Here is a 26,071-nt window from a genome sequence, read left to right on the forward strand (position 1 = left end):
TGATTACTTGAAGAGCTTTATTAAAACTTTCAATCCTATTGATCAAATCTATTCTTTTTGTTCAAAACTATACACTGCAATTGGGAATGTACACAATCAGCTTGCTGAACGAAGTGAGCAAAAGGCATTAAAGAGAATGTCAATGTGTATTTTCATAAATATTTACAGATTTTCATGAAAACTCTCAACTTCAAACAATACAACTTCGTAACACGATACAAATTTCACAAAGATGCCACGTTGTACACATATTACATTTGTAGAATATAAAGATTCAGATAAAAGAATAGGCTTTCATTTAATTTTTTCATTAATTTTGATGTTAAAATTGGTCACATTGGCAATTGGAACTGGGCCGCTTGGAGGACAACGTGCAGCTTTCCACAAAGTACTGTCTGAGTAACAAATTTAATTCCACTAAGCTTCTCCAACATAAGTTCCCTCATAAATCAATGGAATTATGTTTTATTTCAAATTAACCACTTTTATGACAATCCAGTGTTTATTTATTGAAAGCAGAACCCAGATATAGTCCATTTATGAAATATGAATTAAAGCTTGAAGAACTCATTCACAGCAAGCCTTAAAAAACAAACAAAGAAAATCTTTTATTGCACACCTCTTTAGATAAGGCTCATTTATTTTTCCCATTCATACACTTAGAGGTCCCCTTTGAGAAAGTGATCTTTAAAAAATTAATAGAAGATTGGCCTATGCTTTTAATGTCTTTTTTCACCCTCCACCACCTCATGATCAGTAACATGCAACAGAAGGAGGAAAAAAATAAACTTTACTCAGAAGGAGCAAAGACTCTGTCCAGTTTGACAAACACAAACAAATAAAAACATATACTGCTTTTCTAAATAGACTCTTAAAAGCTAGTAAAGCTTTCTCTCTTATTAATTTAATAAAAGATTCAAGCTCTAGTTCCATGACCTTAATCATACCTTACAATGACCAAACACTGTTATTTAGTATCTACTGCATCCACAGTGCCTAGTCAATTACATCAGATCGGAAAAGAAAATTATAATCAGAATCACAATGGTATCAGAAGAAACTTTTTAAAAATGAGCAACAGTTTAAACAACATGTCTAAACCAGTATTTCATGATATACACCATAGGTACAAACGTTTGTAGACCCCTCTCCTAATGAGTAATTTAGAGTTCTTTAAAGTACACCAACTGCTGACTTGAGTATTCAACACTAGCAACTCCAGCACTGAGTTGAGGCGCAGTGAAAAGCTTTGTCTGGAATAGTGAAGGGCCATCAAATAATATGTGATTTGTGTGGTGGAATCAGGATCATTACTGCAGTGTTCCAATGTCTATTGTTAAAATTGAAGCTGTTACTGCAGCATACATTGGGCGAGTGGGTGTCAACAAACTTTTGGCCGTATGGTAAATATTTTTCTGCAGATATGTATATGAAAAATTCTAGATAAAATTTCTGATCTCCCTAAAATTTCCATTTGGTTTGTTTCTACAGAGAACCGTGTCAAAATTATTGCCCATATTATTTTAGCCATGTATTATTGATCACAGCCTAAAGATGAGGCAAATGAGATAAGAATTACAAACTCTGGGAGTATTCCTCTGAGTAGAATCCATTTGAGAACAGCTCAATGAGAGTAAGTGAGGAGGAGGAAGAAAGAGACAAATTAATGAGCAATAAAGTAAGTTTTGTCACTATAAGAATGGAGTTAATACACTCTCCCTTACTGATGGATGTGACCAAACCAAAACACACCATTCACAGCTAGTATGCTGTAATAAGAGAGGGATACCAGTTAGATAATTGTGACCTACAGAATTATGCACAAACCTGCCTGTTTAAAGCTGGTGGCATCTTCTGATTGACAGCTGCTCAACAAAAAAGAACAAGTAATACACCAACTAAAAACAGACAAGACAACAAAAACAAAACGGTGTGGTCCATTAAGTTAGCTGTATTAATCTCCTTCATCTTGTTATTTCTGTTGATATTGATTAATTTCTCTCTCTTTTGCTAGGCAAATGGAAATGAGTATTAGAGTCAAGATTTATTATTATTTTTTTTTTTTTTTAACCAAAGAGGTCTTTCAGATCATTATTGGCCGATGTGCTCTGTTTCAGCATCCCTGTGTTCATGGTGGGGTTAGCAGCAGGTTGTGGGAAGTTTTGAGGGCTAAAGAAAGGGTTAGCTTGCATTCCAAATCCACCTTGAACCCCTGTCATCCCCATTGGTACAGCTTGCATGGCTGCAGTCTGTGAAGTCTGGGCTGAACCAAACTGGCTGAGCCAGGGGGATTGAGCTGCGGCACCTATGGTTGGTTTAGAGGCCATTTGGTTCAAGCTGACTTTGGGTTTGTTAGCACTGAAAAGAGTATCCAGGGCTGACATATCTGGAGGTTTGCTGGCCTGGTTCTGATTTTGTGTTAGGGAGCTGAAATTTGGTGTGCTGGTGGTAGTAGGCATTCCTCCTCCATAAAGGCCAGGCGTAGTTGGCCGCACACCCATGCCACCTGTGTTGAAGCCCATGCTGGGGTTGAAGCCATTGTTGACAGAGCCCATGGTGCTAATGCCACTCATGGTGGGTCCACTGGAGAAGCCAGAAGGTACTGTACCAGTCTGCATGGGCACTGTCCGAGGCCCAGAGGACAAAGATAAGTTGTTCAATGAGCTCATGTTGTTCAGGAGACTGCTTGTCAGGTCCTTTGCCTTGAAAGACATAAATCATGATTATCATTCAGTTACATTAAAAGTCATTTTTTAAACTTTGATGCCAGCAACCCATTACAAAAACTTAGCATAGGGGCATGTTTACCTCTGTGTTGCACAGACCCTTTTATAACCACACCCTGTATATGTCTGGTAACTGAGGAGACTGGCTGCTGTAGAGTTCTCAACATCTCAGTTTCTCTGTTACAGTGTTTTTTTTATTCATAATGCACAATTATCGATGGGTTACAGTTCGGGAGTAGTTTAAAACTTTGACTATTTTAACTAAGCAGCCATGCTGTTGTGATCTGTGCAGAACATGATTTGGCATGGCCTTGCTGAAATAACAAAACATTCCTCAAAATGGCATTGTCTGGATGGCAACAAGTTGCATCAAAAACTGTATATGTCATTAGGTTTTAACATTAACTTCACAGATGTGTAAGTCACCCATGCCATTTACACTAATATATACCATGCTGGCTTTTGATCTGCACACTTATAATAAGCTGGATGGTTTCTCTCCTCTTTAGCCCAGAGAATGCATACAAGATTCCCCCCCAAAAAAAAAAAAACACAATACAATCCATTGGACAACAGTACAATTTTCCACTTCTTCTCAGTCCATCTTAAAAGAACTTAGACCCAGAGAAGGTGGCGGTGTTTCTACATCCTACTTACTTATGATTTCTTCTTTGCATTGCAGAGTTTAACGTCTATTTGTGGATGGAGCAAAGAACTGTGTTCACAGACAATGTTTTTCAAAATGATTTTAATGCAGTGCCACCTGAGGTCCAGAATATCACAGCTACCTAGTATTGGTCTTGAGGTATATCCTTACATTTAAAGATTTCTCCACATTCCATTAAACTTTTAATGAAATGATGTACTGTAGATGATGAAATCCACAATTCTTTACTATTTATAATATGAGAAACACTATCATTCAATTGTTTCACTGCGTGAAAGTGTTAAATGTTGAATGCCTCCATATCTTAACTTCTGAAAGTCTTAGCCTGCTCTTTATAAACACAATCATGTTACTGACCTGTTGCCAATTAACCAAATAAATTTTTCGGAATATGTTGACGGCATCTAATTCAAAAATAGGCATACATTTTTGAAAAAGTAATTCCTCCATTTTGAACTTTTGAGTTACTGCCTGTACTATTTTCAGTTAAATAAAGTTCTTAATTGATATTTACATTCTGTTTTTATTTATGTTTTGCACAGCGTCTTAACTGAAATGGGGTTTGCAATAATTTTCTGTACTTCAGATATATAAGCAAAGCCTTTTCTTGTTCATTTTTTGAATATATTTACTATATAAATTAAACTTGTGTGATGTGATGAAATTGAGAAAGACAAACCTGTGTCGTTGTTGTGGCAGGCTTGACACTTTGTGGAGCAAGAGGCTGCTGGCTCCTTAGTTTAGCTGCCTGTTCCTGTTCCTTTGCCAAACGCTGCTTCTCCTCCAAAGTCAGAGAAACCTTTAAAACCACAGACACAAACAAACAAATAAATGGAAAAATAATGTTGGTAATCAATAAGAAATATGAACATAGCTTACTGAAGTGTTATAACGTTGACAAACTGTAATATGTGCATTTTATATACAATTTAAGGGTGGTTTTTGGAACATTCAGAAGGTATGGATATATGATAATAAAATACCTAACTATTCATAATAATTCCATATGGTTTCATTACTATAAAATACAGGACTGGTATTAAAATAATAAAAACAGTGATTCCAAATTTTTTTTAATGGTAGTATAGCACATACACATATATCAGTCTATAGATTCCTGTGGGATGTGCAACCAGATTCGTGGCTTGAGAAAAAGTGGTACAGTGCGGTCAATATCTTGTTTGATGTGTGGAATATGGATTGTAAAGCAGATGTTTATAATCGGCAAAAAGGAGTATTGCATTTGGATGAGCCAGAGGCTACAGTGTGAGGGACGCAAATGAATCTTCAGATTTATACAAGCGCAGAACCATAATGCTCCCCAGAGGCTGAAGTACAAAACTGGTGGATAGGGACAGCCAGCATTTCATGGCTTGTGAATGAAAATTTCTTGCAGGCAAGAATAGCGTCTAGAAGTCAACATGGGTCCTTCACAACCAATTTCCGAAAGACTGAACGTAGTGGCACGCAAGGGGGCCTGGTTACAGTGGGTGAAGGAACACAAATTGAAATGTTCATGACTGGAAATGTGTAATAGGTTAATTGCATCACTGCCTGTATGTGAATGATGTTCAAGGTGTGGTTTAAGCTGGAGGAAGCTCTGTGGTTTTCTGAGCTTGTTTTAATTGTGCAGAAATGTGTCCTTTGTTAGAGGCAAGAGTAAATCTGAACCACAATGCCTACACTGATCTGCTGGGCAACAAAGTTTTGCCTTTTGTTGCTCATCATCATATAGAGAGACATAACATTCTTATCCCTATATTCCAAGGTGACAATCCTCAAATTCCCGGGACTTCAAATAATACTGATTTGCATACTGGAGTTTCAGAAACATTCCCACATGTGGACTAGCCCACAAAATCCACAGAGAGGTCCTGAATGACCACTACTACATGCTTCTGAATGCCACTTGGAAGACACATTGTTATCTGTTCTGATACCAATTCTATAAAGCTTCTTTGCAACAATATCTGTTGTAAAAAGCGTTAAAAAATACAGTTCTTTTTATTTTATTTTTTTTTATTTGATTGATTTAGCTTATGTTTTGTTCTGCTTCCTTGCTGTCTTTATGTTATGAATATGTCTGATTTTGACTTACCCTAGAGGGCTGTGACACAGTAGAGGAGGGGCCATTTTCTTTGCCATTCACACCTGAACCTGAGTTCCCACCAAAGATGTCATCAATCTGAATACAAAACAAAAAGTTTGTTCTTTGCTATATCAAATGTTAAATACAAGATTTAGACATTGGGACTGAATAGTACAGCCAGAACAGCACTCACATCTCGAACAGTACTAGTTGGAGCGGGGTTCTTTGTCTCTTCTGACTGGTTCATTTGATTGGAGAGGTTTAAACTCCTAGGAGACAAAACAAGCACATTATAATTGACAACTGGATCAGATCTACCTCAAATACAAAAGCTCATATGTTTGTGTGTAGTTTTGTCTGAAATTATTTTAGACTTTGAAGGATTTGGCTTCAATTTCAGTCTGAACAGAGCCTGCCATTGAGTTTTGAATAAGTGATTTTATTGCCTCTCTCAGGAAGTGGAGAGGAGAATGTGCATAGTCTCCACAGGTGCTGAGCCAAGCAGGGTCTGCATTGTGCTTAATGGCTCAAGCTCAAGTACAATGCACAATGCGGTCAAACATTGACCACTCTATTCCTTAGTAAAAATGAAGGCTCTGTAAGGAAATAACTCCAGTTTCTACATTGTAATACAAGCCACAAAATATAAACCAACTATCTTAAATGTGCTGATCTTAACAATAACACACACTCCAACTTGGCCTTAGAGCACTGCTTATAAAAAAGAAAAAGAAACAAAAAAAAACCACACATTTCGCAGGCCAGTCCAATCCAGAATGAAAGCACTGCTAAATTCCTGGGGGAGAAGGAGAATTCAAGCATGTTGCCATGGTGACATCTATGGACACCATTAAGTTTGTGAAAGGATGTCTGAGAGAGTTTACTCCTCTCCAGTGCCTTTTACTAAAAGAATTTGCCAATAGGATTTCTTTTAAAAGCTCAATTGGTAAAAGATTCCTTTAAACTTCACCACTTTAACAACCTGTTTATCTAACATTTCTTCTGAAATTCAGAATATTAATAAGCAATTTGTCCCCTTTTTGCAGTAACAGTTTCTAATCTTCATGTTTTTGATCACAAATACCACTCCAGGTCATCTTAAAAAAAAAAAAAAAAAAAAAAAAAATCACTATGTGAATATATGATATGACTAAAACTCAATGTTTATTAAAGGCTCTTCTCCAGACTACCTGAAAGACCATCAATATCAGCAATATATAGAAGGGAGATTATTATTATAAAAATAAACATCACAAACATTTTGGCCACGGATAAATTCTGGTTGGTCACTATAGGTAACCTAATTGTTTTAGCTAAGTGATTCCAGGGTGGGCTCTGGACCCACCACGACCCCGAGCTGGATGGACGGTTACAAACAATGAATGAATGTCTGGTATAGTGTTTATAATAAGGGAAAAATCAACTCAAACAACATACCACTCCAACTCTCCTCAACTGAGCTCCATTACTGAGACCATATATGTCTACAACTACAAGCGTTTCAAACAGTGCTCAACATTGCCTGTTTTCTCAACAGGAAACTTGTTTGTTGAGCAGTACTTTCCTGAAGTGGTAAGAAATATAATAAGAGAAACAGACCAAACATTATACTGCATTATTCTCCTCATTTAAATGCCATAACTTGTTAATGTGGCATTTGTCAATTCCCTGACTGACATGTATATCACTGTGATAAGCTTACCTTGTTACTCAAATGAACAACAGATAAATACATTTATTCTTCATTTAAAAGTCAGTGAAAAGGAAAAATATGAAGTTTCATAAGACTGCTAGCTAATGCAATACGACAGGGTAAATTTAATTATTAGTCTGAAAATTTCTGAAAGGTAATAAGTCTTAAGAGGCCATCTGGGATACAGCCCAGAACTTAAGTACTGTCCTACAATATTAAGGGCGCTGATGACTGCTGCAATTTCTGAAGCAGGATATGGATGTAGATGAGAGAATGATTTATAAAGAAAATTAAAGAAAGAAGAGGAGAATTGACAGTACCTCTGCTGCTCCTGCATGCTGTGGAGCTGCTCCAATTTGGTTTTATGCTCTGCTTCCATTCGACTCAGCATCTCTCTTATCACCGCCATAAAAGAGTTAAACTGCAACAGCAACAACCAGAGAATCAGCTAAAGAACATAAAACAAGTGAATCTATATGCTTTAATACTCCAGCCTGTCTTAATTATTCAGTACATCAAGAGGTCTTCTTCAATAAGTTGTAAATTCTAAATAAATTACTGTAATTAGTCATTTATATGAAATTCTTAAAATATTAATTGCATGACGTTTGAGATTTTCAATAATCATGTTTCCCATTCTGGATTTTACCTTTATTATAATTTCATTAAACTGTAGCGTAGCAGAATTGATTCTCCATTTGACATAAATTTGTGTACCAGTGTATGCAAGTAAAACAGACTAAAACTGCCAAAACTGTGTGTGTGCGCGTGTGTATTCACCTGATTTAGGTTAAGGTTGTTGTCTATACTAAGCGAGACCAAATGAGGCAGGCTTTTCCCTGCTAGGTGCTCCTTTGGGATGCCTAGTTTCTTATGGGTAAAGGTGCATTTGTAGATTCCTATGGGAACAATAAATAAATAAATATAATAATAATTAAAAAACAATTTCATTGGTTTGGTTTCATGTCTTAATAATATATATATATTTAAAATTATCATTTCATTCTTAATTTCAGTGATGTATCTGTGTGACAGTTACTGTTTTTTATATTTTACAATATTTCAGTTAGCAGCAACTCTTTATATATTAACCATAACAGACAGATAATCATCATATCTAAACTAATTAAAGATTTTCAACATTGTGAATAGTATTCATTCATTCTTCTGTAGCCGCTTATCCAGGGTTGCGATGGGTCCCCTTGAGGGAGTGCCAGTTCATTGCAGGGCAATATACTCTCACACATTCACATCATTGGCAACTTTTTGAGTAGCCAATTCGCCTACCAATGTGTGTTTTTGGACCAAGGGAGGAAACCGGAGCACCCAAAGTAAATACACGCAGACACGGGGAGAACACACAAAACTCCTCACCGGAGTGAGGCTGAAACCCACAACCCCAGGATCCTGGAGTTGTGTGACAGTGACACTTACTGTTGCAACACTGTGCTGCCCATTTTGAATATTTTGAGCAACAGAATTATATAAGCACAATTAATAATTACCAAGAATGCCCATGAGGACAGCTGGCTCCCTGGAAGGTATTTGCTGTAGGAAGGGCAGGATTTCGTCAATGACAAACCATTTATCCAGATATTCTAATATCTTCCCAAGGCATACCAGAGAGTTCACCCGCACCTACAGGCATAGAGAAAGACATTTAATATCAGCAACACACAAAATATTATTATTATTTATTGTATTTTTTTTTTTAGCCAAGGGAGGAAAAAACAACCAAAAATGTTGACAAAAGAACCTTTATCAAACAGGCCTAAATACTGATAAATATCCTGTGTTTTTCTATCGCGCTCTTGCACCAGTCAGTGCAACCACCTTCAAAAATGTTGTACCATGATACATTTAGTAAGTTTATATGATACAATTTTACTTGTAAATCAGCTTCAGTTGGTTTTCAGTTTTGACTTGAGAATTTTTAATCATCATCTATGAAACTCTTTAAATAGTAAATGCCAACAGAAAAAAACTCACAGCCAATGAAGAGGTCTGTAGACAGGCTGATTTGATGCGAGGGATAAGAGCATTCTTCATGGATGGATAGTCAATCAAATTTGCAAAGGTGGGAATAATATTGAGGCACAATTCCTGAGTGGAAATCATTAAAAAACATATTAAACAAAAAACACGAGCAGCAATCTAAACATATGCTACTTCATATCTGAAGCAAGAACCAGAGAATGTATTCAGCATTCATTTTGAACTTGTTTATTGCATGACTACCTGGATTTGAATGGAGGGAGCCTCCAGAGCTCTGTAGACCATGGGGAGCACACAGTTCTTGATGTCCTCAGGTGGTGTTTTGGTCAGAAGCAGGTCCATCTTTTGTAAGAATATCAGTAGGATCTGAACACATGAAAAGATAGCAGGAGAATAAGAGTCAATTCTCAAAAATAACAAATGCTGCAAACTAGAAAAAAGTAATATCCATTTGTATGCAAAAGTGTGGACACCTTGATCAAATTATTATTTTTTTTTATTAAATTGTTGGATTTTTTGTGCAATAAACAGAAAATGTTGCCTCTCTCCAAAGCTATTTTATTTTTCTTAATGTGTTCACTAAGCAATTTTACAAAACAGTTAATTCACAGGTTTTCAAATTTCACATATGACTGCACAATAAAAGATGCTTTAGAATAGCTTTGAATCTGGCTTGTAAGAATTATTCAACAATGACATTATATATATATATATATATATTTTTTTTTTTTTTTAATGAAATATTAACTTTTACTTTTAATCAATAATTAAACTAGTTGGCATCCTGTGCTTATTGGCAGTAGAAATGAAGAAACCGTTGGTTATTTTTCAATGGATGTGGGAAAATAAGTGCTGTGAAGTGAGAAGAAATGGTAGAATACCTAGTGGTTCAGTTACTTTCAATACTACTAGACAGATTAAATTACAATAAATATTTAGTTGTAGCACTGATATGCATTATATAATATGTAGTTAAAAAGGAAAAATCCTACATGTGATGACAATAAATCTGCTTAGTTACATTATATTTAAGCCAATGCCAGCAGCAGGACAAAACACTGAATTAATCACATTTGGTGGATACACTTTACACATTGGTCAGTGATGATTGGTAATGTGACAAATAACATTGGAATTGTTATTTGTTATAAGTCTTATGTATCCCAGACCACATAGTGTTAACAAAGTTAAGAGAAACACTGAGCATAAAATCCACTCACCATGTTGCTGGCCTGAGAGCATGAAAGAAAGGAAAAGACCAGCTCAGTAGAAGAGAAATCCATTTGGGAAAGGGCAGGAAGTGGTGAAAGTGTGTGTGTGTACATTTGTAAGTACATATTAGTATAGTGAGTACACATTAGTAATGACCATTGACAAATTTTTCGTACAGATTGTGGCCATATGCATGCATGTTTTAATTGACCACAATTGACCACTGCATTTCAGAGACAGATTTAAGCCTATTTTCAGTGGCAGACATCCATACAATTTTTTTATTACATTTCAACACTAGTAGATAATGATTTAAACCTAGGAAAACTCTATTTAAAAAGATCAATTAGTTGTATTTCAATTTTGCCTTTATATTGAAGAACAAATTCACTGTACAGACCAATAATTTTTAATGATTTGCTTACAGGGCCTAAGACCTTTGCACCATAATGCAGATAGTATTTAAACGTGTCACTGCTGGGTAGGGAAGATGAGGTGGCGGATGTACACACAAGGAATTTATTTAAAGAACATAACTATCACTAAAACACAACTAAGGAGGCAAAAACACAAACTAGGATAAACTTAACAAAACAATAACACAGACATCAGGAAAGCACATGACAGGGCCAGTGTGAGAGAAAACAGCATATATTAGTACATACAGATTCTTTATTCAAATATGTGTATGTTTTCTGACATACCTGAATGGGCTCCTGTTGTTTGAACACTGGAGTGAGGTCTGGTAAGATGAGACGGATGTATTCTTCCTTTGTGCACTCTTCTGCTATAAGCAGTACATTGGGCAGTACAAACGGCACCATATCAGGATTCACAAACTCTGAGGTGAGTGCTGGCAGGATCCTATATACCACCACCCTCTAAGGAGCAGAACAACTTTTAAGTTTAAAAACATCATTCCAACACATACAAGTAGATACTAAAATTCTTTTGTATAAAACAATGTGAAACTGATAGTAAATTAGTTCATTTAACACACAGGAATAGATGGAATAGATAATATAATAGCTATATTAATTACTTATAAACAGGGGTGGACAACCTGCGACTCTTTTCCTATACAAGTGTAATAAAAAAATATATATAGCTGTTGGTTCCGTGTACTTGATCTATGTTCACTTTCACTTTTTCCAACTGCTCTCTCTGTTTCTCAGCAGGACAACCTTAGGACCATGCTCTGGATTATTTTTACAAACAGCAAAACAAAGCCTCTGCAAAAAATTTGCTTTAAAATTGCATGTTGATACTATCTCTCTAAAAACAGCTTTCTTCCTCAAAGTCGATATTAGAGCATAGGGGGCAGATATTGCTGTGAAATATCCAATGTTATTTTCAGAGTCTGGCTTCAAAGCCATCCCGCTGAGCAAAGTCTATGTTCACAGCTAAGGTGGCAGAATAAAGTCAAACAGATAATGAAGAGGAGTCGATTCCCAAAGGTTTGATTCTTTGAGCGTCTGAAATTGAAACATTTGAAATCAACTCAGACTCGGTTTATGATTGTCTTAAGGAGTTTAAGTAGCAGAAGTATTAGAGTTGTGTGCATGCAAATGTATGTAAAAACATAGCCTGTCGCTCTTGGTAGTAATATTTATTTCTGGCTCTTTGTATCTGATAGGTTTATTATAGAGAATGTTGTCTAGTATAAGTTGTAATTGAAATTTCAGCCAATATGAACCAAATTAACCAAACAATTACCAGGTTTTGTTACATCCATCCATCCATCCATTATCTGTAACCGCTTATCCAATTTTTAGGGTCGTGGGTGGTCCAGAGCCTACCTGGAATCATTGGGCGCAAGGCGGGAATACACCCTGGAGGGGACGCCAGTCCTTCACAGGGCAACACAGACACACACACATTCACTCACACCTACGGACACTTTTGAGTCGCCAATCCACCTGCAACGTGTGTTTTTGGACTGTGGGAGGAAACCGGAGCACCCGGAGGAAACCCACGCGGACACGGGGAGAACCACACCACAGACAGTCACCCGGAACGGGAATCGAACCCACAACCTCCAGGTCTCTGGAGCTGTGTGACTGCGACACTACCTGCTGCGCCACCGTGCCGCCAGGTTTTGTTACATGAACATTAAATTGTTATTTGCCCTAAAAATGCATTCCTTGATAACAATCAAATTATATAATAGGAAATAAATTTAATATATAATAATATTAAATATATAATAGTTCTACACAAAAAGAGTAATATTCATTCATTGTCCATGAACACTTATCCAGTTCAGGGTCTCAGCGGGTCCGGAGCCTACAGGGAATCATTTGACGCAAGGCAGGAACACACCCTGGAGGGGGTGCCAGTCCTTCACAGGGCAACACACATTCACTCACACACTCCCACCTATGGACACTTCTGAGTTGCCACCTATCAAAGTGTGTTTTTGGACTGTGGGAGGAAACCGGAGCACCCAGAGGAAACCCGCAGATACAGGGAGAACACACTAAACTCCTCACAAACAGTAACACAGAGAGGGACTTGAACCCACAACCTCCAGGTCCCTGGAGTTGTGTGACTGCGACGCTACCTACTGCGCCACCCAATAATAGTAATAAAAATATTTTTAAAAGATTTACATAAACAGGACATTTTCAAAGTCCACAGGTCTAAGCTTTACTATTCATCATAATGTTATTGTTTCTGATAATTATTCTAAGAAAACCTGCCCTAATTGATGAAGTGCCACCTTACTGAAAACCAGCAAATTGTTTATATTTTTACATATATACTCAGCCTTGCCTTAGGCAGTTTGGGGAGGACTTTAGGGAGGCCTTTGTAGAACTGTGATTTCTGTAAATTGTCTCTCTGGAAGAGGGAGTCGAAATACTGCAGCGTTACTGCACCAACATCATCAAAGAAAGGGATCTGAAAAAGTGAAGAAACAAACAAAATTTTTTTTCTTGGAAGAATCAGGTCATGTATAGAATGGTTTGGATGGCCAGAGTGCTGCAGATTTCAGCCTTTTCCCTTCCACACATAAAGTTAATTTCATTAGTTCTATAATAAACCTTCACAAGTTGAATTAGGGTACTTAGATGCTGAAAAAATTTCCTTAAATTTACAAAACAAATCAAATAAATAAATTTCTTAATATTTTTCTAATACCTTACATTCAGCAAACACTAATTGTTCAATAAAACATGTAGAAATTTTTATAGAGGATGTGTTAATATATTCTGAATTAAAATCAGCAGAGTTAAATGTGTTATTCAAAATGGTCTCATTTTGAGTATGTATGTATTTTTGCATACAGCTATAACTGTATAGCTGTCCTTTAATGGTCCCCAAGGGGAAAATCCTACAGCTAAACAGGGGACAGAACACACTTCACAACTGCACATATTACACAAATTTAGACACTAACTATATGAAGACATGTGTAAACTATATAATGTGTAAAGATGGCAAAGTATAGAGGACATCAACTGAAATTTAAATTTAGTTTCATAGTGTTTGAGATGTCCCTGTGCCCAGAGAAATCTAGCTCTCACCTTTGTCATCTGGTCTGCATCTGGTCTCACATTTGTTGTCACACTGAGCAGCATCTTCACATGCTCTCGAACCTCCTCAGGGATCTGGCTCAACACTCCCGGACTCAGACGACTCAGCTGAATAAAAGCAAAAAGAGACCTTGATTCAATATGGGAAAAAAAAATGTATATTTATATTTTAGACCTGTATAATAATTATTACGTTTCTCCCACATCATATTTCAAAGAATACTGAGAATACTGAACACTTGGATGAGCAATACAGAGGAATTAAATATTTACAATCTAATTTTACAATTACAATAATTACTCAATTTAATTTTACATAATTTTACAAAATAATTACAATACAATTTTCAAACGCCATCATTTGTGTGATATCTGCCCAATAGTTGTTAAAGCAAATAATTGATTTCAAAAGGTGAATAATGCTTGTATAACCCCCAATTTCTGGATATTTTCACTTATATAAGTGAATGTCTTATTTCATTGGCAGACATATTAGCACTATTTCCTCAAACCGGAAAATGATCTGCCTATGGAAAAAACAACTTCACAACAAATAAATCTATAAATTAGTTACCTTTATAATAATCTTAAATTAATATTAGTTAGTAGAAATAATTTAGTGACTACTGATTTTTTATTTAAATAAAAGTTAGATTGTAATTTAAAGATTGCTTATGTTTCAAGTAAAGAATATACCAAGTAACTGATTGATCATTTTCAAGTATGATGGAAAGACCCTGTTCTACATTTCTATATTCTAGACTCACACACACACCTGGTCAAGTTGTCTGCTGAAGCTCTTGAAGATATCTTGCTTGTTGACTTGAAAAACTGGCTTGCCCTCATTGAACACAGCATGCACAACCACTCCTAAGGAGTACATGTCGGAGGCAGAGTCACAGCTGACAGACAGGATGTACTCTGGAGCCACATACTCCGGATTTGGCAGACAGAGAGGAGGCAAATTGGGATCCCACTCTTTACAAACATATTTAGGCTATGGCATATTGGCAAAGAAGAGAAAAAGAAATATACAAATTTAAGTTCCTATGCTGATGGATGTTGGAAGTTTTACTTCACTCTACATCTCTAGACATTACTCAGAATTTAAACAGATTTGAGTTGCAGCATTTAAACTTATACATAGTTGGTTTTTGACACCTAAATACTATTTTATTTCGAGTTTGAATTTAGGCTTTCAACATACTTTAGGTATGTATTTCATAAGTTTATATATGCATTTGTTTATCCAGTAACTTATATTATTACTGCAATCATAGCTACACAATGGCTTCTACAAGACACTAGGGGGCACCGTGTGCTGTGTCAGACCTCAGCATCAGATGGGTTGCTGGAGGAGATACTGAAATCAAAGCCCATGATCTTCCAAGCTCCACTCTTATTCAGGATAATGTTCTCTGGACACAGGTTTCCATGAACCATCTTTACTCCACTATGCAGAAAGGAGAGGCCTTCAGAGATCTTTACAGAGGGAAAAATGGAGAAGATTTAAGACTTGAGCTTTAAGCTTCATTTTCTAGCAAACTGCTATAAAATGTTAGACAAGTTAATGTCACTTTTGGTACCAACACAAGGTGTTGTTACATTTAGTTCTCAGAAGCCCTGCTGTCCGTTCAAATCAGAGGCGCTCAAAGTACTGATAATTCACTGCTTATCAAATACAACAATTTTGTAATAATACTTGCATGTGACATGATGGTAAAACAATTTTGTGCTTTTACATGTGCTTTTAGAAGCAAAACAAACAGTAACCCATTCTGTGGTTAGTGTTACATTTTGTATGTCTTTACCTTTGTGTTATTTTCCCAATTCAGAACATGAATTTTGAATAAGTTGTACATGTTGAACAAGTACATGCTAAATTGTTTATTATTATTATTTGATGTAATACATTTTTAAGAGCTCTATAGGCTGAATTGTAAAAATATTTTATGTCAGTTAACCTGGAAAATGTATGAATATTATGAATAAGTTCACATTAGAAGCAGACCCAATGGACTAAACCTTCAGTAATAGATTCAGCTGCCTCTTTGAGCATTATTGTATGTCAAGTATTTATATGGCCCATCGATTTGCCAGTATTAAAGATCAAATATTTGACAAATTGTGTTAATGTCCTTTATGAATATGTATACAAATATTCTACAATCAGCCAATATGGCTATAAAGAAAAATAATTATATACAGTAATAATAAAATAAAAAGCGTTCATGATTGGTGCATATTTCTCTTACGTATTGACTAAAATCATAAGTAAAAAAAACCCAGTGGATTTGAGTAGCCTCCTCTCACCTGCAGTAAGCCATACTTGGTCTCCACATCGTAGAGCTTGTACTCTTTGATATCTGTGGGAACAGGGCTCGGAAGATTGTCCCACTGCCCCAGCACATTAGCCAGGCTAGCAAACACAGGCTCTGTACAAAACGCCAAGCAATCCCTGTGAGAGCAGGAGGGAGAGGGGGATGAGAGAGTGAGTGGGGGTGGGGGGTAAAGAATCTAATGACAAGATATAAACAGGAAAGTTTGCCATGGTAGGTTTGGTACAGGAATAAACAGATAGAAACACTAAAACACTAGGCAAAGAATCAACCAGGCCTAAAATCAGATACTTGTTTTTCTAAAGTGAATTTAAAGAAAAGGCAAAAAGCTAAAATGTTGAATGAGTAAATCTCATCTCTTTTTCCTTATTCTGTGCTCTTTGCTCATGCTCTTTATGCATTATTCATAGACCCTTCCCTAGAGCTGGACAGAGTCTTTTGATCCAATATTGAGGCGCTACAGAGCAGTCCAAAAGCACTTCTGCTGAAAGCAGAAGCTCCAATAGCACTCTGCCTGAAAGAACCCCCTACTTCCTCTCTTTTCTCTTTCTTCCACTCTGCAAAATGTTCTATTGTGGATTCCATGCTGATTTTCATTCAAAAACATTCACACTGCAGTACATAAATGTGAAAGCCAAAAGTTTTGAATAAATAAAAAAGTTTTAAAAGGTAAAGCCAATATCTGTGTATAAAATGGCTGCAATTTGCAAATCCTTTGTTACATCATGTGGCAAATCTTCAGCTCACCTTGACTCTTCCAATGGATGCTGAACTGTAAGAAGGCGTGGGTGTCGTAAGCGGGTCAGTTGCTGAACTCCTTTTTTTAGTGAATCGATTATCTGGTCCTTCTCAAACTTCTGATATCGGTCAATTACCTTCTTATCAAATACAAATACTGCTACTTCCTATAAAATAAACAAAGAGTCTCTAAAATGCTGAATTTCCTGAAGAAGTGTAAATGACATTTAGCAAAGATACAAAAATTGACATCTGGCATCCTCTGTTACTGCACAGAGAATCTGTAATTTCTTCTCACTTTAACACCCTCCATTTTATCCTTGCCTGCTGATACTAGACACACCCGAAGTGAGCTAAAAAAAACAGAACTAAAGCTGCAACATCACTGAGCATTTCATCATGCTGATACCACACCGGACTGCTATTGTATTTCCAGTATTGGCAGTCAAATGACTCTTCATGGCAACAAAAGTATAGTTGTAACATGAAAATATTTTCTATTATTTTGTGATGAGTTTTTGTTTTATAAAACTTATTTTGTGTATATTACCTTAGCATACGCAAATGTCTTAAAGTACACTGTTAACCCTAATTTTCACAGTAATTAATTGGATTTAGTGATTCTAACTCCCCTAAAAATATGGAAAATTGCACTCAATTTAACATTTCAATTATCTTCAACAATTTCTTCTTGAAATTGTAAAGTTTTATTTAGCAGATTCCTGTTTGTGGTTTTGAGTCAACATAGCTGTATATGATAGATTTAACTGAACTTAAATATCATGAGTTTATAAAGGCATGACGTATGAAGTAGGGATGGGTGGTATCCACATTTTTCATACCGTTATACAGTCTCAAAATATTATCTCTGTACACGGTATTACCGTGGAGAATGGGTGCTCTGTCAGGCTGTGCTGAGCCTTATATCTGTGAGCACAAAGTCGAGTGAATTTAGCTAAACACAGCCCGACAGTGCACAACGACACACGTGTTGACTATAAAAACCCGATTCTGGGAGAGCAAATTTCAGCAACTGGTGCTGAAGGAACAGAAAAGTTTGAAAATAAGCGAAATAAGACAGTGTACACTGTTTAGAAGCACAGCTGGCACTAACGGGCATTTGTGATTTAGCACATCACAGCAGATTTTCAAGCGAATTGAGGCTAAAAATACACGTATTTAGAGGATAAAGCTATATACCTATGAGCAGGTCTGCAGATTTTTAAGTAGCATTGTTTTCATGTACACCATTTCATCTCCAAGGCTTAAAGCCCCTCGTAACCCATTTCGAAATTTAGATTTTTTTTTTTTAATAATTATAAACTTGGGTGTTATGTAAAACATTCAATAAAGTTTAAATAAAAAACACAAAACATAATTATGATAAAGCGCTCTTCAAAAATGACCAAAATACACTCCTCAGAGCTCTCCGAGAAAGAAATGGGTGTGGTCCAATACTAATGATCGTGTGTGACTGACATCTCTCTATCACAGGAAAATAGAAATCTGTTTACATTACCATGGCAACACACAACTTTCGAGACAGCAGTTATATGTTTTGTTTTCTGGGCTTTTACTCTGAACTGCAGTTGTCATTTTACAAGATAACTACATACAGGATACTTTCTAAAGTGTCTCCAAAATGGTGCTTTCCCCGCTGCTACTTTGCTGAACGCGAGACCCAGAGTGGACGATATCTCCACTGTAGTGCCGACCAACTGAGTCTGCCTTGTGATTGGTCAGGGTAATAGTGAAATAAGCATTTCCCACTTTTAGGACTGCCCATTCTACATCAAGAGGAGAGCAGTACTGGTCATTTTGAGGAGACATTTATCATATTTCTGTTGTGTGTTTTTTATTTAAACTTTGCTGAACATTTCAAATAACACCCATTTTAGCATTATGACCAGCATTTAGCAAAATGTGTTCCCAGTACTCTCGTTTCTGGCCATTTGTTATTATTTTGATTTTAGTCACCTGTTTTGTGGACTTTTTAGTGCCATTGTAAATCCTCCAGCACATCCCTGGACCCCCACTGGCAATGTGACGACCAACTTCAAACTCCCTCGTTACAGGGTTTCCCATCACAGCACTGGTCACATCAGCAGTCACCTTGGTGACAGTGCTTTTTAGCTTATTGAGCATGGACTCCATTGTGTAGTTGGCCGTCAACCTATGGTTGAGAAAATGCATCAAAGGCACAAAGACAACACATTATTTAAATTATTTAAGCATTTTCAATAGTCACAGACAGCAGCTTGTCAAATAAAGAAACAATAAGAAGTATTTACCAGTTGCTTACACTTGCAAGTAGCCCTGGCAAGCTTTACACTATCTAACCAGTGACAAAATATATATTATTTAGAAAATAATACAATAGAAATTATTTATGACTAGCTTCACAGAGAGCCAATTTGATATAATACCATTTTCATTCAGAATCCAACACAAAAGTGCCTGGGAACCTATTCATCTGTGGTGGAATACAGACCATTAGGCTATTCTGAATATTCATATTTAAAATAATTATAGACATTTATAATACAGTAAGCATAACAGTCATACATACTAAAAACATTAATAAATAAATAAACGTAATAATTTTTTTTTTCCAATACGGAAATGTATAATACTAGAGACATAACATATTACTATTCAATGTATTACTTTCCCATTAGTATTCCATGGGGCAGCCATGGCCTAATGGTTATGAGAACAGTGTGATTTTTCACTGCCAATGATGGGTTAAATGCAGAGGGAAAAAAAATTGATGACGACATTACAAAGAGTACAAATGCTTGCATTTTGCGTGTTTTTTGACAATATTTAATGCACAGAGATTACAATATTGTAAAACCAGAGCGTTTATATAATCACCATCAGAATGATACATGATAACACATCACTACATTTTACACCTAGTGGTACTGGGCAATATTGCATTTTTGAAATACAAAGCATGTTAGTGAATGCAAAACCAGCTAAGAAACAAACAAACTTCTTTTCACAGCCTATTACCTACCCTTCACTTACTCTCTCACACTAACACACACAATATCTGTTTTCTCTCTCTCACTCTCCAGTCATTCTTTTCACGAGTTAAAGACAAGCAAGGAGAGAAAAAAAATAGCAGCATAAATTACTGAGCTTACTCCATCCCAATGCACATTTTAGTCGGCTCAAGTGTTCCAATGTTCACAATAACATTAAAAATAAAAGAGGGTGACTGTTCTAAGCAATGTCTATAAAAGTCAGCTTTCTCAGCCTTTTAATGTCCTCCCACAGTTCTGGAAACCTTTACAAAAAGACCTCATTTTTGGCAGCTGAAACCTGAAGATGAACATGGCTAATGTATTAAATTACATATATTAACATTTGTGTATTTATAGTATTTATTTTAGTTAGTGTATATATTTTGTTGACTGAATTAATGCAGATAATTATCTTTTATTTTGCAATATAAATTTATTTCGTACAGAATCGTAATTGTGATATCCCAAACAGTCATTCATTTTCTGCAACCACTTTATCTTGTTTCAGTCTCATGGTGCATCCGGAGCCTACACAGAATCATTGTTCATGAAGCAGGAACACATCCTGGATGGATTGCCAGTCCATTACAGTGCAGCACATCTCTCTCTCTCTCTCTCTCACACACACCCTAAAAAAAAAAAAAAAAAAAAAAAAAATAAAAACTCCTCATAAACAGTCACCAGATGCAGGGTTGCAACCCTAGAATCTGGAGCTGTGTGAGAGTGATACTACGTATTACATCAACATGCTGGATAATACACTAAACAATCACTGAATAAGGAACTCTTACCTTGCATCTACACTCGTCTATTTTATCAGCTCCACTGACCATAAAGCAGCTTTACAATCACAGGCTATAGTCCAACTGTTTCTCTTTATACATTCTTATCCTCATTTTACCCTGCTCTTCAATAGTCAGGACCACCACAGAGCAGGTTTGAGTTGGGTGGTGAATTATTCTCATTGCTGCAGTGACACTGACTTGTTTGTGTTGTATTATTGTGTGTTAGGCAGGTATGCGTGGATCAGACAAAGCAGTATTGCTGAAGTTTTAAAACAGTGTCCACTCACTGTCCACACTGTTAGACATACCTACCTCCTTTCTCTCCATGTTGTAGATGTAAAATCAGAGACTGTAGCTCATCTGTTGCTGCACAGTAATAATTTTGGTTGGTGGACTATACTCAGTCTGGCAGTGACATTGAGGGCATTAAAAACCTCTATCAACCCTGTTGCGTCTAAAGCCAGCACACAGCACACCAACACCACGTTAGTGTCACTACACTGCTGAGAATTATCTACCACCCAATTCATACCTGCTCTCTGGGGGTCCTGACTGTTGCACAAGGTGAAATGCAAGAAACAAGTATGCAGAGAAAGAGTATACAGAAAAACAGGTAGACTAAAGTCAGTAATTGCAGAATTTTTAGAAACAAGTGTTCCTAATCCAGTGACTGTTCAGTTCATAAAAACATATCTCCATTACACTTCAAAAAAGAATTAATCTTAGCTAATTCATTTTTTTCATTGCTTGAGTGACTAGTTGACTCACATTTCCATATCAGTCCACCTGCCATTATGCGTATAAGCACTTTATAACTGAAAAATAAGCCTAGGTTTCACATTGAAGTTAATAAAGGCTATATATTAAAAAAGTGTACTTTCACCACAAAAGGACAATAAAATTCTAATATTTTATATAGTACTGTATTTTTTCCAAACACAAATTAAAAAACTACATAACACAACACACTACATGTCGTAAAAACATCTTCAGGTATAGTGATGTAATATTTTTATTTATTTCCACCATCTTTTACTTTCCACTCAGAAGCCTGCTTAAAATAATTCACAAAAACAAACAATATTCTTCATTAATTGCAACTTCTGCACCTGTTTTAATCATTCTCCTGTTTTCTCTGTGTGATCATGCAGCACACAAGTAAATGATATTTAACAACCACCGTTCGGTAAGAAATTTTGTGCTGCTCAACTTAATCCAGAATTGGTCATAAGGCCATCACCAATTTTTATGATTAAAACAACCCCTGCTGTGACTGCCCTGTTAGCGCATTCCATAGATTAAGTGTGAAAGTTTCTATTCAAACTGTGGTGCACAGCAAACTGAACCCATCTCAGCAGGTGGGTCTCAGTCCATTTCTAAACAAACTCTGGTATAGTTCATTTTTAATAGGAACACAACACGAAACCAAAGGCATCTAAACAAAACAAACACAGGAATTGATGTGTCAAGAGCACAGAGCATATTGAAAACAGCAGCACACCTTTTTTGGTTCAAGCAATTGAGAAATGTATGACGTTATTTTGACACTTAACCATTTTACCACCTATTGCCGTCTTTAAAAATATATCAAATCTAACACCCCTTTCAACAACCAAGCCATATTTTAAACAACGTTGCAAGTCAGGATAAAGGTGAAAGCACACGTTGAGTGGATGTTGCTATATAAATAATGGTTACTTATTTTAATGCACTCTACTCAACTTTGTCATAATTTTTATTTAGAGTCAGCACATATATTTATGTACTTAAATAAATATAGGACTCCTAAGTAATAACCAATATCAATTTTATTTATGAAACAGCTATATCTGATCGTATTTGGATTTTCAATTACAAAAAGAAAAAATACAAAGATGTGTCCCATGTTTGATTTATGTGTTTCTAGGCATTTGTGAACACAATATTTAAAAAGGATTGTTTTAAAAAATTCAAATATTTTTCAAGCAAAATTAATAAAGATGCTTATTTATGATGACAAAATTTGCTACATGCTGTAGCTTTAATAATGCCTCTGTTCTCTTGTTGAGAGACCATTCTCTTTTTTTCTAATTATGAGTACATTTGTCTTATATTCCCTCATGCACTTATTCTCCAGTCTCTCTCACAACTGACCACAAACACAGATTCAGGAAGCTCCACTGGCCAAAACAAAGATGAGAACATTTGATGAGAGATGACAGGATGGCCGGACTGGTGTGTAAAGGCTCTGAGGGTGCTCTCCTGGACAAAACCTCGTAGAGCAATGCTTAATTAAAAACTGAACAAACTGACACATGGGGCTGTAATATACACAGCGAGAGAATGCAACTAAAACTCAATAATTTTCCTAATTTTGTACAAAATAAATGTTTAGTACAGAAACTACTTCTCATTCTGCCCCTCCTTCTGCTTCTGATACAAACAGAGTGAGTGCCCAATAATGACTAATCATACAGGGTTACTTAACTCTGCTAAACATGCAGGGTCAGTTTCTCAGACATAGATTTAGTGTAGTCTTGGACTGAACTGCAATGCCAAGTGTGAATCATACAAGATTAAAGTCTTTAAAAATTCAGCATAATTTACCCATTAAGATATATTTTTTAAGGATTAGATGCATACAGCCATATTATATCATGATACACATAATACAGTCTCAAAAAAGTGTATTTTTTTTTATCTCTGCAACATGCATTCATGATAACAATAAAATATTTCCTATTTTACATATTTCTGTTCAACTCATGAACCTGTCGCTGCCCCTCTTTTTGTGTTTCTCTGTAAGAAATCAAGTTCTCAGGAACACGTTATCTGAAAAGCACTGGAACTGAAAGGAAACGGTTGACAAAATGTTTTTTTTTTTTTTTAAATAAGCAATTTAACAAAATCCCAATTTGTTCTGCAATGATTATCTTGGCGTGTGAAATAATATCTAAGCATAAAAGGTTTTTTGATTATGTCTTCAGACACATATGTTGGGTTTAACGACTAAAACAAGTAGATTTTTACTGCAATTATTTTTGAATAAAATGAATCAAAGATGAAAGGTAAATGCAAAGGTATACAGTACTGAGCAGCTCCATGGGCAGTGTCCACGAGAATAAAATACCTGGTCATATTAATCAATATTAGCAATGTGGGCTAACCACATACACAGTTCTGTTTGGTTTAAGTGGCATATTCACAGACAGTTTGGACAGGTATTTTTACAGCACAGTGTTAAGTAAAAAAAATTCTCAGAGTACACATTCAAAAGGAGGTGGGGACAAGTTGACAACTGTCATCTACAGTTCCATGGTGTTTACTAAACTGGTCCGTTTCCCAAAAATATTCAGTGTTAAAATAATCCAGACCTGACCCGTAGTTTTATAAAACAGAATGCCAAAAAACGTCTCTTTCACACTTGGTTGAGGTTTATAGATGCTCACAGATAAATCCCTCCTTTTCACACCTAGATATTATTGGGAGATGGCCTGCACTGCTCTCCGGATCATATTATTAAAGATTATATTTGTAACAGCTTTAATATTCATCCCAGCAGTCACATGCTGGTGTTAATTATTGACACTTTAGGTCTAAAGCTAACGCCAAATGAGAAGCTTCTTCGTGTAATTTGTTTTAAGCCAGCTTCGGTGACGTTTAAAAACATTTTGAGCGACTAGATTGTAAAAGACAGGCCTTTAAACTATATAATTTGTAGCTAATGTTTTGTTAATTTATGGTCAAACCTATACGAATATCTCTCTATTCAAATCATGATTATTTGAAACAGACAAATCAACTCAACAGAGGAAGCGTTATATTATTTACGTTATTGTTTAAACGTTTAAGGTAACGTTTACTATCTTGTTTTAAATGTTTTGAATGGAAAAAATAGCAAAAACATTCAAAAAGAAACTCAGCCGTTAACAAAATAAAGAATTACGTCTATCATTACACACACTTCCCTCTCTGTTACGATATAAAATTTAATTTATAACTGCCAGCAAGAAGCTTTACGAGATAGCTACATAAAATGACGTACATTACAGTTTTAGAAGAAAAAAAAACAACAAACGAAAACAAATGTAAACCCAGACATTGAATCGATGCTAAGTGAACGATTGCTAAGCTAAGACTAGAACAAGACGTCACTCGGAGGTGAGACGCATAGGGGAAACTGCCTTTAAACCGCTTTATGTCCTCTTTAATCTTCAATACAATTTCATACCTTTATCTGCGACGACGTGATGGCGATGTTTATCTCACGTGTACGTCAATTTTAGGGCTGTAAAGTATCAATACAGCTCCCACTACCCACAGCCGGAGCAGCTACATTAAAAACACCTGAGACTCTTCCTGTGAAACGAGACTCACACAGGCTATGTCCTAAATATCTCCTTACTCCCTATATAGTCAGCTAAGTATTGTTCATCACCCAGATAGTGCACTAATTCTTACTCAGGAAGAAGCAAGGCTCGCAATTTTTCCCTAATTCCACCTGCAGTGCGCACTATCATGTCTTTATTGAAAGGTAGACAGCAGGTAATGAAACATATAAAAACGAAAATGGCACATATATTGATCACCTATTTTAATTGTACAATTTAACATTTCAAATGTCAAATAATTTATCTTCTCTACTTTCAGAGTTTTATGTGTATGTGTAATCGGATGATATGTATACAACGCTACAAGTGCAATAACCGAATTTATAAAGCAGTCATGTCACGACCGCTCTAGGGCACTACACAATTAGTGTGGAACCGTTTAAATTATTTCAGCCTCGAAAGCCTTCAGGACTACATTTCCTGGTGAGTTTTAACGGAACAGCCATTAAATTACATAAAAGTCCCAAATTGAGTTAAAATAAAAAAAAAACTATCCGTATTAACTTTAAAAGTTAACATTCGCTAGGCTAAGTTTATGGATATAAACTTTATTTATTTTAATATTGTTAAGATATTTTATAAGATATTTGTTAAGAAATCCAGACCTAGTCCTAAAGTTTGACAGCTGTATATATATATATATATATATATATATATATATATATATATATTAGGCAACATTTTTAGATTTAAAAGAAATAAAGCAAAAGACTTGCATAAGTGCATTGAAATAAAAAAAAAAACGAGATAAAATATTAAACAAATCTTTTAAATGCAGTGTCGCAGTCACACAGCTCCAGGGACCTGGAGGTTGTGGGTTCAAGTCCCACTCTGGGTGACTGTCTGTGAGGAGTTTGGTGTGTAATAGTGGTAGCCAGTAACAGTTACA

General features: G+C 35.9%; 1 protein-coding gene across 1 annotated transcript; it reads right to left on the minus strand.

Annotated features, from left to right (window-relative positions):
• Window positions 1-60: 60 nt before the first annotated feature.
• scyl2 (SCY1 like pseudokinase 2) lies at window positions 61-25,157 on the minus strand. Its single transcript, XM_066667192.1, has 18 exons — window positions 25,023-25,157; window positions 18,973-19,168; window positions 17,005-17,162; window positions 16,232-16,376; window positions 15,251-15,400; window positions 14,694-14,915; window positions 13,910-14,026; window positions 13,158-13,283; window positions 11,087-11,263; window positions 9,414-9,536; window positions 9,165-9,278; window positions 8,681-8,813; window positions 7,956-8,074; window positions 7,496-7,596; window positions 5,676-5,751; window positions 5,492-5,578; window positions 4,073-4,192; window positions 61-2,702 (listed from the first exon to the last, which is right to left on the minus strand). The coding sequence occupies exons 2-18, from the start codon at window positions 19,147-19,149 to the stop codon at window positions 2,067-2,069; spliced, it is 2,781 nt and encodes a 926-aa protein (XP_066523289.1). The 5' UTR covers window positions 19,150-19,168; window positions 25,023-25,157; the 3' UTR covers window positions 61-2,066.
• Between the last annotated feature and the right edge of the window lie 914 nt (window positions 25,158-26,071).

Source organism: Hoplias malabaricus, chromosome 4 (genome assembly GCF_029633855.1).
Source record: "Hoplias malabaricus isolate fHopMal1 chromosome 4, fHopMal1.hap1, whole genome shotgun sequence".
Classification (NCBI taxonomy): Eukaryota; Metazoa; Chordata; class Actinopteri; order Characiformes; family Erythrinidae; genus Hoplias; species Hoplias malabaricus.